General features: G+C 44.5%; 1 protein-coding gene across 2 annotated transcripts in view; it reads right to left on the reverse strand.

The window, feature by feature from the left end:
* Positions 1-10,166: 10,166 nt before the first annotated feature.
* fgf11a (fibroblast growth factor 11a) overlaps positions 10,167-13,883 on the reverse strand; it is a 76,633-nt gene continuing 72,916 nt past the window's right edge. The window contains exons 4-6 of one of the 2 annotated variants that reach the window (XR_004611984.1): positions 13,155-13,353; positions 10,413-11,146; positions 10,167-10,379 (exon numbers count right to left, since the gene is read on the reverse strand). Coding sequence is in view for 1 of the 2 variants with exons in the window: in XM_034569260.1 (XP_034425151.1) it covers positions 11,004-11,146; positions 13,155-13,353 (342 nt within the window). In the remaining variant the exon portion in view is untranslated. Of the gene's footprint in view, positions 11,147-13,154; positions 13,354-13,883 lie in introns of both variants that reach the window. The other variant, XM_034569260.1, reaches the window with a different exon arrangement.

The raw sequence follows: 13,883 nt of genomic DNA on the forward strand, positions 1-13,883 counted from the left end.
AAACATGACAATGTTTGGGTCGAGCAGTGTCCACCTTTACAGATACAAACCTATTTATATTATTGAGATGATATTTTACAACCCCAGAAATCTAATCTGACTAACCAAGAAGATATGTTTGTAAAGTCCAATTCATTCTGTATATAATACGTAAAGTGACAAAGCCTAACAAAGACACGAAAACCAAACCTGAACAGACAAACTGTGACAAACTCACTCGACACAAGTGAAACACATGAGGAAATGAGACAACATGAGGGATAATGAAAGGTTGTCAATCACCTCCTGTTCATGGCATCAAATAAATTCAACCCAAACTTACTGGAAGAATGAGCACTTGAACATCAGTGTGATAACAAGTATCTAAAATAACAAAAACAATCTTTGAGAAAAAAGTATTTGACATGTACTTTGACCTTTTTAGCTTGATCCATGACTCATCAATTAACATGGAGGAGGCAGGATTTAGGACCTGGTGTGCAGCCAGCAGGGGGCGATTAAAACTCTTTGGCCTCATTTATGGGGAGCAGTCATGTCGTCCGTCTTTACATACAGTCTATGATTCTAACATTATTTCGGGGACAAACAACACAACCTGGTCTCACCCATTTTCCTGTGACTTTCTGTCCAACATTGTCACATCTCCCTTTTCTGCCATTTCTCACATCACAGTCTGTCAGAGTCTGACCCTGTTGGCTACTTACCATGACGTGACCCTGAAGGAGCCAGTAGTCTTCAACCGATGACCTTGATGGACTGTTGCAAGGGGCCGAAACCTCTTGGCGTCGGGTCAGTGTGAGTCTGAGAAGCGTGCCCGCTAAGCCAGGCGTGCAGAGACGAGAAAACGTCCAGAATTTAGAATAGCCAGAAGTTAATACTCACTTTTGACTTTCTGGGGGCCAACTCGTGTTCTTGTCCATTTTAGTTGTGATATAACATTTGCTTTTACATGGCTGTCCTCCACATGCAACCACTGTACTAACAGGACATACAGAGGTGAGACAGGGGCCATTACTCTCTTTGTAAATTACTTCAACGCTAAGTTTTAAAAAAGTTTGATCGCCAAACGCTGCTGTGTTTTTCCGAAGGCCCCGGCTGTAAAGCACCTCCATCCTCCCCTTTATATCCTGCGTTCTCATCTCTTTATGCCACTCCGCTCTCGCAGACGCTCGTCGGCCGTCCACGCCGCTTTAATTTACGACCCACTGTCACTGCCGTTTGGCCCGCCGCCAATTTAATTACCATAGAAGCTAACTATTAAAAGCTAGCGGCCAGTGTCGAGTCACACATCAAATGGTCCGGAGGGAGTGTATAAAGCGCCTGTTGGCAGTGACTCAATTTCGGTGATCTCTCCCGGAGCAACTGTTATAGATCACTGTTTAATATCAGGAGTAAGTCGTCAACTTAAATTACACTGATTGTTTACACAGGTAACAAGTAATTTTAGTTTGATGCGGGAGATTATCTTTACACTGTTCCAGGACAGAGTCAAAAGTCCCCACTTTATTTCCTGCTTTAATTACAGTCAAATTACTCTGTGTGACTTTCTTTTTTGTTGACTCTGCTAACTACCTCAGAGATAAAAGTCTTCTTATCTGAGTTCTCAAATTAGAAGCCAGTTAAAACATGTTTTCAGACTTTAACTGAGTCATCAAAAGAACGCTATGTCACCCAAAAAGTTTGGAGACGCACAACATGGCCATAACAGCGAAACGGCATCGTTGAACAAGTTATCACCAAAATAAAGACATTAAAATGGTGCTGATTCTGGAATCTGGCAAATTCATGCAAAAAGCTTCATAGTTTACTCTGACACAAGTGATGATGTGTCCCCAACATCTGCCGGTGGTCGGAGGACCTTCAAACATAAAAGGGACATTCACAATTTTATCCCATTAAAAATATTGTTTTGCAAATCTTCTCAGAGTCAAAGCTCAGTCAAATTTGAACACAAAGACATACAGTTTTAGAGTCAGGGTGATTTTCCAATGACATCCTTATATTTGATGTCCATACACTTGCTTATACAAAAAAGGTGATCCTAATAACTCCAGAACTATTATGATAATCATTACAGGGCTGCCACTTTTTATTTGAAATTCGAATGTGAAGGAAAAGTTCACATTGAATCCGACTGGTTCTAGAAGCGCATGACAGCATCTGAAGCCGTTGTGTCCTGATCCGGCAGAGGGCGATCACTGTTGTGTTATTTTGCAGTTAAAATGGAGGATGCTAGCATGTAAAGCCGTCCTGAGCGGGCAATCTACACCGTAGACAGCAGAGTATTGATCAAAGGTGAGTCTGTTTGTCGTCTTTGTACCAATGAAACTGCCTTTAACAAATCTTTGGCCTCACCTGGAGACACCACAGACGAGCGGAGCAATGTCAAGCGTTCGACCTCGTCTGACTGCAAGGAATTGTGGGTCATGTCAAACTGACTGTCCTATTTGGAAAATGCCGTCGAGGCTGGGCGGGCGTGGTTACGCATTACAAAACCCAATAGGAGACCTGCAAACACCTAAATGTAAACATGCACAGCAGGTTGTACGGCGAAGGAACAAAATCAGAACACACGCCAAGAAATCTCTCAGGAGACCAGTGTTACAATCATACAAATATATTAGTTCGTTTTTATTCAATTATATCCAATAATACGTCTCTGTTGACTTTGTGTAAGTTATTATAGAAATAAATACAGATCATATTGCAAATGCAGAGACAGGGGTTTGGGGATAATCAGAGTGTCGGAGGGAAGAAGGGGGGGGGGGCGGGGGGGGATTAGGGGGTTAAAGAGTAAATATTGGGTAATGACTGTTTCTTCGAAGGTGTCCAGTAAATGATTGGCGCATGCATGCTTGTAATCCCGCCCATCAGAGACCATCTCACCCAACCCAGGAGTCTCAAACTGCAAGTCCCTCTCAGCTCCTTTCTCCAAGTGATCCATGGGTTCGGATGGCGTTTGGCTGTCGTGTTGTTCCACCTAGGCAGCAACAGGGGGAGTTATTGCACCCCCCCCCCCCCAACCACATTTGCATGGATATATTTATATATATAGAGATATATAGATATATTATTTTTTTTTGCCCCATTTGAATACAAAAATAGTGTCATTGTGGCTTTGATAGCTGGAAGACTGAAGCACTCTTTGTATTTGGAAGACAAGGAGGAAGATTAAGGTGATTTCCTTAAAATCTTTTCGATAAGTCGGATCGTCCATGCAGTAGAAAGAAAGAAAAAGTCCCCAAAAAAAAAAAAAAAATCCTTCAAGGATCGATCACAGAATCACACACACACACACACACACACACACACAGGTAGAAGAGGTGTGTGTGTGTTTGAGGGAGAGACGGACGGCGAATGAGCAGTCCACATGCTGCAGGTGAGCCAATTAAAATCCCGTTAAGAAATCAGAGGGCGGAGGCTGGCGAGTGGGGGGGGGGGGGGGGGGGGGGGGGGGGGTTCTGGGTAGCGGGGGGGGGGGTCATGAGGAAGAGGTTTGAGGCCCATCAGTCCCGCTGCTCCTTGTCGTCCTTTCTTTTTGTTTTTCCCGAAATCCCACACATCAAGTAACAGGAACAAACAGACACGGATATGCATTGAAAGAAACACACGTCAAATCAATAAAAACACACGCGGACAGACTAACAGTGATTTATAAAGGGGCGTTACAAGTCATTACATGTCACAGCACTTCCACTGAGAAACACCCAAAACACAATCCGCTCTCTCTCTCTCCAACAAAGTACACTTGACAGAGAAAGAAATCTGTACTTTTTTTCCCCAGCATAGTTTACAGTGTGAAGTCCCCACTAAAACATTTGAGGGGCATTAGCTTGTAAGAGGTGAAGTCCCTCCATGTTTTCATTGCAAAGGTCACCCCCCCCACCCCCCCACCCACCCCACCCCCAAACCCCTTCCCTGTTTAGCCACATCTGTACCGGCGTGGTGCAGGGTGCTGTGTGCAATGCAGATGTGTCCGGGGATTGTGGGTGTGTGCGCCTTTAAAGAGAAACAAGCAAAAAAACACACGGCCAGATTTTTATATGTGAAGTTAATGTGTTGGTTCGAAAATATGAACAGGATTTGACGTGAGATTCCAAAATCATTTTTTATGAAGCAGCTTAAAAGGGGAAAAAAGTGAAGGAGAGAGAGAAGAGAAAATCCGTCCGAGGACAGCGTCACTCTTTTGTCGGGAGCACGTGAGCCTCTCTCTTCCTCCCTCTCTCTTTTTTTTGTGTTTTCTGCTGCATTGCAGATGTGGTGAAGGGACTCCACCTCAAAGTAACACACTCACACGCACATGCACACACACACACACAAACACACACACGAGCAAACTCAGCTCCAAAAAAGGGGAAAAGTGTTAAAAAAATAAAAGCTCTAATAAAACAGTTGGTTTCTATATCAATATTAATCTTTTCCCCCCCACACACACACACGCACACACACACGCACGCCCTATCCCAGATAATGTGGCTGCACCTTGTTAATAGAGTTTATTGCTTTCTGCCCAAGGACTCATGCTCATTGATTTGGCCTCTGATTTATGCTCTGTTTCCTTCTCTCTCTCTCTCTTTCTCTCCATCCTTTATTCCTTCTCGTCTTGGATACACGCAACGGACACACAATGTCATTCAGTCACAGTTGCGCAGTGACAAAGACCAAAGCCGATGAGTGTGGAGCATCTGTGGGATCTCTCCGCACACGCACGTACAGCACATACATACATTCTGCCTCCGGGTTAAAGGGAAGTTGCAAAAGTGATGGCGGAGAGGAAGTGAAACTTCAAACGGAGGCTGTGAGGGAACGAGTTAGCTACACTACAGTATGTGAGGCCAGTCGCTCTCTCTCTCTCTCTCCGAGTCCTTCACAACCCCAGATGACCCTCTCTCTGCAGTTGTAATCCGCTCAGTAAGCGGGGAGGGCCCTGACTCGGGAGAAATGGGAAAGAAGGGAGTCCCCCCGGGGAGACAAGTGTGTGTGTGTGATGTGTGAGGTGTGCATCTGAATCAGATATACATAATTTAACCCCCTTCGATACACACACACACACACACATTCACACGGCACACACAAACATCTTTTCTCACACACTCTAAAGAAACAGAGATGCTGAGCTCTCCAAAGGGCCGATATTTGACATTTAGAGCCCAATCCTGAGACATTCAATCAGCGGGTTTAAGTTGAAGCGTACTGGCAAGGGTGCTTGTCTCACTAATCAAACGCGAGCTCAGACAGACGGGCGGCCGAGATAAACGGCGATCTTTTACATGCTGTAATTCACGCAGAAGCGTTTGAAGTGCGGCCTGAAGGCCGGCGAGCAGACGGGCTGGAGCAGAGAGGCTGATCGCACACTTCACAAAGGACGCAGGCGGAGAGAGAGGAAAGAAAAAGAGGTAGAGCTTGAACATGGCAAAACACACACACATACACACACACACACACTCGCGCATTCATGCAAACTTTCCACACACAGTGAATGACTTAATGATTCTACCTTTCTGCCGCCAAAATCGACAACACTGCAAACCGATATTTTCACGCTTTCCTTTTTAAAAAAAAATCTTAAACCTGTCACTTGAAAATAATCCAAGAATAAAAGGTTGCATCCATTACTTTGATAAACAAAGATAAAATCACACAGTAATTCTATTATGGCTGAAAACATAGGTCACTATGGGCAGCAACGTTTCACAAATACAGAATCCTGGTTGATTGAAATGACTCAACTAAAAAACAGTCTGCAAGCTGCAATAGAAAAAAGCTCATTTAGCTGCATATTCTACAGTGGAAGAGTGAGATACTGGTGATTGATGCAATGTGGTGGGAACTTCTCAATCGAGAATCGTTCGCTGGGTGTCAGTGTCGACTGACGGCCCCGTCGCTAAAAGCAAACAGAGCTCCTGATGGCTTGATTTCAAATAAATCGTGGCTCTCGTTTCGTTATATAACTCAGAGTTTGAGGCAGGTGATGAGACGACTGTAACCCTACAAATATCATCTTTCTTTTTTTTTTTTTGCATCTGTACAGGCTTATGAATCAACAGAAAATAATACTGCATTCATTCTAAGGGTTGAATTCCAACTATTAAGTATTTCCTTTCCATAGTTCCAGATTCTACAGATTAAAATGTTTTTCTTCCTATCTTTATTCAAGACGTGATGGTCTTTCAATTCAAGAGCAGGACTCGTTGATTTCACGTCCAGATTTTCTAACGCTTTCACTCAAACCCTTGCGTTTTCACTCAAATAGCCTCTGCTTGTGCTTAAATTCCCTGTGCTCCAGCTTCAGCTCTTCTCCTCGCGCTTACGCTGCTTCTGTGCATGTGCGAAACGTTTGCTCTCTGATTTCTTCTTCTGCTCTTGGATTTTTTGATGCAACAAATTTGCCCACCCAATAGAATGCCAAGTGTAGTGTTGACGGATGAACTGTTGGTGCTGTTCCCATGAAATACAAGGGGAAAAGAAACAGGGCAGGGTCTATTTAGTTTTTATAGTGTTTAAAATTCCTTGATTTTTGCCACTTCCTGTTGACCATCGCTGGACTCCTGCTCCATGAAGGTGTTTTCGTTTTTTTCTTCAAGCACACCAACAGGAAGCCGTGGTTAAAGTAACCGCCCGTACAGGACACTCAAAGACATAAAGCTAACACACCCACAACAAGGGTGGGACAACTTCACTTGTCACCACTACACCTGGCATTCTACTTTTTGGGGAACTTTCACAGACTTGCTGCACAAAAAAGTTCGAGAGCAGAGGAGAAATCCGTGAGCACACGTTTCACCAGTGCACAGAAGAACCATGAGTGTGTGGAGAGGAGCTGAAGCCGGAGCGCTGGAAATCGAAGCACAAGCAGGGTAAATTGAGTGCGAACGAATGGGGGCTTTGAGTGAGAGCATTACAAGATCTGAACATGAAATCAATAAAGCCTGATCTAAAACTGATGGACCACGCTCTTGAAACAAGATCGGAACAAGTGCTTCGCTGTTTGAACGCATCTTTAGAAAACAGTTTTCAACAGTTTTCAGCTGAGCTCTGTGTTAAAATCTGAGGAATGCCCCTTTAACCCCCCCTTGTGTGTATTCAAGCATTTAATGCATTTAGCATCGTCTCTTTTTCTTTATCTATATCAAAGCGCACAAACGTTTGTCATCAACTTATTAACGCACATTAACTACTTGAACTATTTTAGCCCTTAACCACTTTTTGTCTTTAAATTCATAGTCTGCCTGAATTCTGAAAACAACAAATAAGACGCTCACGTGACAAAATATTGCAATGCAGATTTTTCAAAGCCCTTAAAATATAGAGCAGAAGGCGTGAGTGAAGACGTTGCTGCTACGTCTGTTCGCTGACTTCTTCCTCTCGTCTAAGAGTATCTCTCCATCTTGTCCCACACGCCCCTAAATCTACTCGAGCAGGCGGGAGCCTCATTTAATTAAACATTTGTGTAATTACTTTGCGAATAATCGTCAAACACTGTGTTCTGGGTTTAGTGATCCATAGGGGGTGACTGGTCAAACACACCAACCTGAAGGTCTATTTAACAGCTTAATTAAGGTCTTTGGTGTGAAAGTGAGGTTTTAATAGTAACTTGTTTTGATAAATCTAAAACACAATGGGAGTAACTCTCTAACGCGCCGTAAGTCACCGAGCAGTAAATGTTGCTTTTTCTCACGTCTCCTTCTTCCCTCTTTCTTTCTTTCTTTCTTTCCTCCATCATCACTTTCCCACTCTCTCCTTCCTTCCCCACTTAATTTGTTTCTCCTCAGGAAATCAGAGGTAAAGTTTGCTTCATCATCTCAGGAAGCATGATTACTTTGCTCAGCAGCTCGCCGCCATTCTGCACCGGTTATCAGCTATTATTATTTACAACTGCAGGTTACAGGGGTGCCGAGGATTATGCATAGAAGGAGCAGTGTGTGTGTGTGGGTGTGTGTGTGTGTGTGTGTTCAGGGGACGCTGTTCTCATTCCCATAATTCTCTCTTAAATCTCTCTTTGTTCTGCTCATAATCACAAATTTTCCTACAGTGAAAATCTCTTGTGTTTCCTTTTTTGCATCGTCCCTTCTCTCTCTCTCTCTCTCTCTCTCTCTCTCTCTCTCTCTCTCTCTCTCTGAGTCCTAATCATCAATCCATCCTCGTATCTACCTCCGCAACACACGAGACTCCCTCGCTTCCAACAATACATAAACGTTAGGCAGAAACAATTACCCCGCCCGGCATATTGTAGCGTGAAAGTTCGCTATGAAAAATTATTACTTTTCCCACTGAATGGAAACAACAAATGCAAACACGCGAAACAGGGTATCCTGAAAGAGAAATATGAAATTTTAAAAAAATGCTAAATTTACTTTCTTCAACAAGAAGAAGCACTGACAAAAAATGTGATAAAAAAAAAATACTGTACATAATACATCAATCTTTCTGTTTCTCTTTTTTAAGAATCACAGTACGTACTTTAGCTGTCAATTTCATTCTCTATACAATGCTTTGGTTTTTCGTTATTTTCCTCCAGAAATCACAGAAATCAAACTTGAAACAGCAAAGAACAAGTAAAGCGTGAAAGCACATGAATCATGGAGTTGCACATATCCATGAGCAAATAAAGACCGGAGGGTGCAACTGCTGTCACTCATATTACAAAATGAATTCAAAACGTGGAGGGAGAAGTTCATATTCAACCTGTAATGACCTGTTCGATTTCAAAAAGCGCATCAGACCGTCTGAAGAAGTTTTTTATCCTGATCCAGCAGAGGGCCACCTAATGCCTGCCCTATTGACCTCTCAGTCAAGTAAGCCTGCAATGTTATGTTGTTTTGCAACAAAAATGGTGGATGCTACTAAGCAAAGTCGTCCTGAGCAGAGGATCGTGACGCCAGAGGATCTGAGAAGCGGTGTGTGGAAGTATTTTGGGTTCTACACCTTAGGCGGCAAAGTAACGATCAAAGGTGAGGCTGTTTGTCGACTTTGTGAAACACACCTGCCCACTTGAGTGTTAATGTGCAAATGTTTATGTGTCATGTAAACTTGTGTAATTTAGGGAACTCTGATAAACACTAAGGCTCCTACACAAAGTACAAGTTATTCGGATCAGGTCAGAGTAACACAAAGTCAGTTCAGCTTACATTAACTGCATCGGGCTCCATTTCCAACACAAAAATCTGAATGCCTGTTGGGTTGGGGTTAGGCCAGTTTAGTTTTCTTTTGTGCTCCGACAGGTTCCAAAATTGTGGCCCAAGCCGCACTCGAACGTACAATATCAGCTTTTCCTCCATTGTGCATTCTGTGCCTGGCTGGGTGCTTCACAAAGATCCATGAGTAATTTTTGCAAAGAATAGTACGTTTCAATGTTTGACAGTTGGATAGCTACTCTATTTCCCGCGTGCACAGCATTGTGGGTAAAGGTGTGTACCGCACACTGCAGAGTCAAGCATGTCTTAGGTAAAATACTGATGCCTTGTGTATATATATATATTTTTAGTGTAGAAAATCATCTGGTTTTAGTGAACACAGCTTTAGCATAGCTGGTGTGTTGCATCAGCCTTCAAGTCGGGAACGAAAGAAATTAAGCAAAAACTGTTCTCCCAGGGGGATTAGTACTCCCCACGGCATATTTCCTGACACTGACATATGGTGTGCCCTTTTCAAAATGAGTCGACATGAGAGGAATACAGTATGCAGAATATTTCCGGTCAGGAGAAAGTGATGGGGGTAGCCATGCGGCTGCAGAAAAGGCTAATATATGCACAAAATGACTATATATGCATATACCTTTCAACAGGAACTCCACACAGAGTGAAAGACGGTAACAGATACTGTGTGGGCATCAGGTGTTTGTGCAATGCATGACCACCGACAGTGAGAAGCTATTGCAGTGCAAGCTTCACAGGTCAGGCTCCATCAGCACCACATCTCACTGTTGATGTCCCCATCATCTCCCAGAACCTGCACACACACACACCTCCCATGTTACCATCTGTGGATGTGTGTGTTAATGCATATCATTGTAAGATCATTGTTTTGCGGTTAGCGCTCGAGGATATCAGGGAGCTGAAATGTGGGGGCGACTACCTCCACGTGTGTGCGTAAATGTCAGGGTAATAACAAGGGTGTGTGTGTGTGTGTGTGTGTGTGTGTGTGTGTGTGTGTGTGTGTGTGGTTATTGTTACGCCGAGTGGAAAATTGACTCCATGTCACAAACTAATCAAAACGTGCCAAAGGTGAATGGAAGAAGAAGGGAACACACGCACACACATACACCCACAAACAAGGCTGACAAGTATTCGGGCCATCTCGCCAAGTCGCTGACACGGACAGAAGACGTGGACGGAGCAGATGGCTGCAGAGCAAAAGTCTGCGAGGGTCCGCGTGTCAGCCTCAGCGTATGCATGGCCCTGCGTCAGGCTAACATTAGCTCGGAGCCCTACAGGGAAATAAAAACACAACCCATTTGTAAAGTATGTGCTGCAGGGGGACGGATTTGACCGCCACACCCGCCGTGGTGAAACCAGGGCGACTTGACTTCGATATTTGGTTGACTGGGCGGATGTCGCTGATGACACCTCGAGGGTGTGTGGGATTTCCTCGCAGCTGGTTAAACGCGCCGCGGTGACATTCTTTACGATGCTCGGCGACCGTCCACCTCTTTGTGGAGTTATTGCTTTTGTGTCCCAGGCTCGGATAATCATGGAAGTTATTACATGAGACGGTGGCGCGCTGGTGTGGAAGTGGAGGGTGGGGGTCTGTGAGGGTAAATGGGTGCTTCCCATTGGCCAGCATCACTCTACCCAGGCCTGCTCCTTTTTCTTCAACGTTACACCGGTGCATTGTGGTATGCAGAGTTTTTTCGTGGGGGGGTCAGTGTTGCAGGCAGTAGGGGTGGTGGAGGGTGGCGTGGCCCTCACAACCCTTTTCAGGTTTCCGCTGGTGCCCAGTGCCCTGTACGCTTGCACCCCGACCCCCCCCCCACCCCCCACCACCACCTCCCGTGTGTCTGAGCGCTAGGAGGTGGACGTTTTGGTTTTGGATTGAGGGTCTTTCTTGCCGTTCTGAAGCACGGGCGAGTTACTGGAGGTCTTGGGCGTTTTCCTGGGCGGACTCTGCTCTGCGACGTCGTGTAGAGAGGGCTCCCTGTACATGGCCACTGGGGAGAGAGAAAGGTGGCACAGAGTTACATGAGGCCGTTCTTTTGGAAAATGCCTCATTATTTCAAAGAGTTAAGAGTTAAAAATCTGTTTATGGCACAAGATGGATATTGGTGCCACTGATAAGTTGCTGTTGGCTGACCATGTGCAACCATAGACTGTGTATAAAGATGGATGCCATGAAAGCTCCCCAAAAGTGGAGCCAAATGATCTTGACTGCTCCCCGGTGGCAGGCTGCAGTATATATTATCAACTCCATGATTGACAGCTGACACCGGATCATGATTGGTCGAGCGCCCGTATCTGCAGGGCCTTAATACCGCGGCTTAACTCCGTCATCACTACGATCATATCCGGGGTTGTTTTGTCTTCAATCTTGGATATTGGGATTAAGTGGAGACCTGTCGTCCATCTTTAAATACAGTCTATGGTACCGACCTGCATGTCTGCCAGCGACAGTCTCTCGATCGAAAACTACCTCTGCACACCATCAAAGCCAGAAATACAAATCTACACAGGGGCTTTGACGATGTGAACATGAACTTCATTCACAGTGGGAGTGCACTGTAAATAGACAGGGATAAAGCAGTGTAGAAGGATCATTATGGGCTGTGGTTAAGGTTTGGATTATTATTATCTTTTAGAATAGGTTTATAAATAAAAGGTCATGTCTGCCTGAGGTGAATTAATCATTGATTTATTTCACCAGCTGCTGTGCAGGTCACACACTGTGTTTTTACTGCGTCTGGGTCGACATCCACATGTTGTCTGCTCTGGGACGACACTGTTTCATTTATTATTAATAAATACTGTGACACTGAGGTGTACATTGTCCTTTTCATCTATAGAACATATTTGTTTCACCGTTTTGAGTGTTTCTGATTAATACGAGAGTGGCTATGCAACAAAAGGGAGCTGTATATGTGTTCGTGCACAGGCTGCAAAATGCCTTCATGCACCCAAACCTCAATTAACTAACTCACCTGTTCTAACATGACTCACCTCTGCAGCAATGTTTGTAGGTGTAAATAAGGCCAAACATATGCTAGTGGGCCTTTGTTGACTTAAACCACCCACCTACCACCCTCTGCAGATTGTGTTCTTTCCCTGTTACACTGATGAGTACAGTGAGTAAATAATCCATGGCAGCTTAATTATATGCCGAGAGGCCAGCGTGACCTTCTGTATTAACATGCTTGATTGAACTCAACTTTATTTACAGGAGTTTGCACCACAAAAAGAAAAATAATCAAGGTTTAACAACTATCAAACGTGGATCTAGCATAGGTTATGTTGTAATTTGGTTGTGCACGTTTCCTCTCTGACTGGCTGCTACTTGAGCCTTGAGCCTTTAGGTCAATGATTTCATTGTACTGGGCAAACTGTTTGATCTAAAGGAAAAATGACGAGAGTTCCTGCACCGTGGTTATATGCCTCTACCAACTAGTTTAGTTTCAGTCAACACAAATTTCTTTTTCCAGGTTCATATGAGTGACCTTTGACCTTTGATCACAGACGTCTAATCAGTGAATCTTTGGTCAAAAAACTGTTCAAAATTGGAAAAAAATATCCAACGGCACACTTGAGATATCATGTTCATGAGGAGAAATTCACGTTTGTTAGGTCACTGTGACCCTGACCTTTGACCTTCAACCAACAAAATCTAACCAGTTAATCTGTGAGTCTAGGTGACCATGGGAGCGTTTGGTGAGGTAACTGTGACCTCGACCTTTGACCTCCACTTTCTAATCAGGACATTTTTTAAGTCCAAGTGAATGATTGTAACAGAACAAATGAAATTCCATTGGCACAAAAATTCCCTCAAGATGATTCCAAGGCAAAAATTGTTCCCTAAAAACCTTCTTGATATATCATGCTCACAAGAATGGAACGGACGGACAACCCGGAACTGTAATACTCCAGCCACTGGGTGCCACCAGCAATGAGAGCTTAGCACCAGAGATGGAGACAAAAGTCAAAAAACACTAAAGTATGCCTGTGCTGTACCTTCGATGAGTTTGGGCAGGAAGTGTGCTGCTCCCTTGGTCTTCTTGACGCGGTTCCCCTTCATCACCTGTCCGTCCCGGTTGATGCCGATGTACCACGCTCGGCCCGACTGGGTCTGCCTGTACAGGATGGACGAGTAGGTCACGTAGTAGTTCTCGAACACGCACTCCTTAAACTTGCACTCTGGCGTGAAGTGTTCCTGAAACACACACACACAAAGAAAACAGCACCCGCATCAGGAGTGTTTGCCTTTTTTTTTTTTTTAAATGATCTGTTCTATTATTTATATATTTACTTTCCAATTCCACCGGGCTCAGCTGGGAATGGGTGGAAATGGGTGCCACATTTCATTGTGACAGGGTTACAGGAGCATCTGTGGCTGTGTCAAGAAACTGCACTAACACACACACACACACACACAAACACACACACTCATTCCAACATGTGCACACGCCCATTTACCACATGGGCAAAGTGCTCCGTGAGTCGGGATGCCATAACTCAGCTGATTCGGTTTACCTGTAACAAACAACAATCAAGCGGATCCTTCACCCCCCTCCATAGTTTAACGACCTCGCCGTCGGCCTTCAGCTCCCGCAAACATACGCACAAGACACACACACACACACGCCAACACGCATTGCTCTGCATTAGACAATATGTCATCACCAGGACACCCCCCCCCCCACACACACCCCCGCTCATCTCTCTCTCGTTACAGCTCGCACA

This window comes from Hippoglossus hippoglossus, chromosome 18, assembly GCF_009819705.1.
Source record: "Hippoglossus hippoglossus isolate fHipHip1 chromosome 18, fHipHip1.pri, whole genome shotgun sequence".
NCBI classification, from domain to species: Eukaryota; Metazoa; Chordata; class Actinopteri; order Pleuronectiformes; family Pleuronectidae; genus Hippoglossus; species Hippoglossus hippoglossus.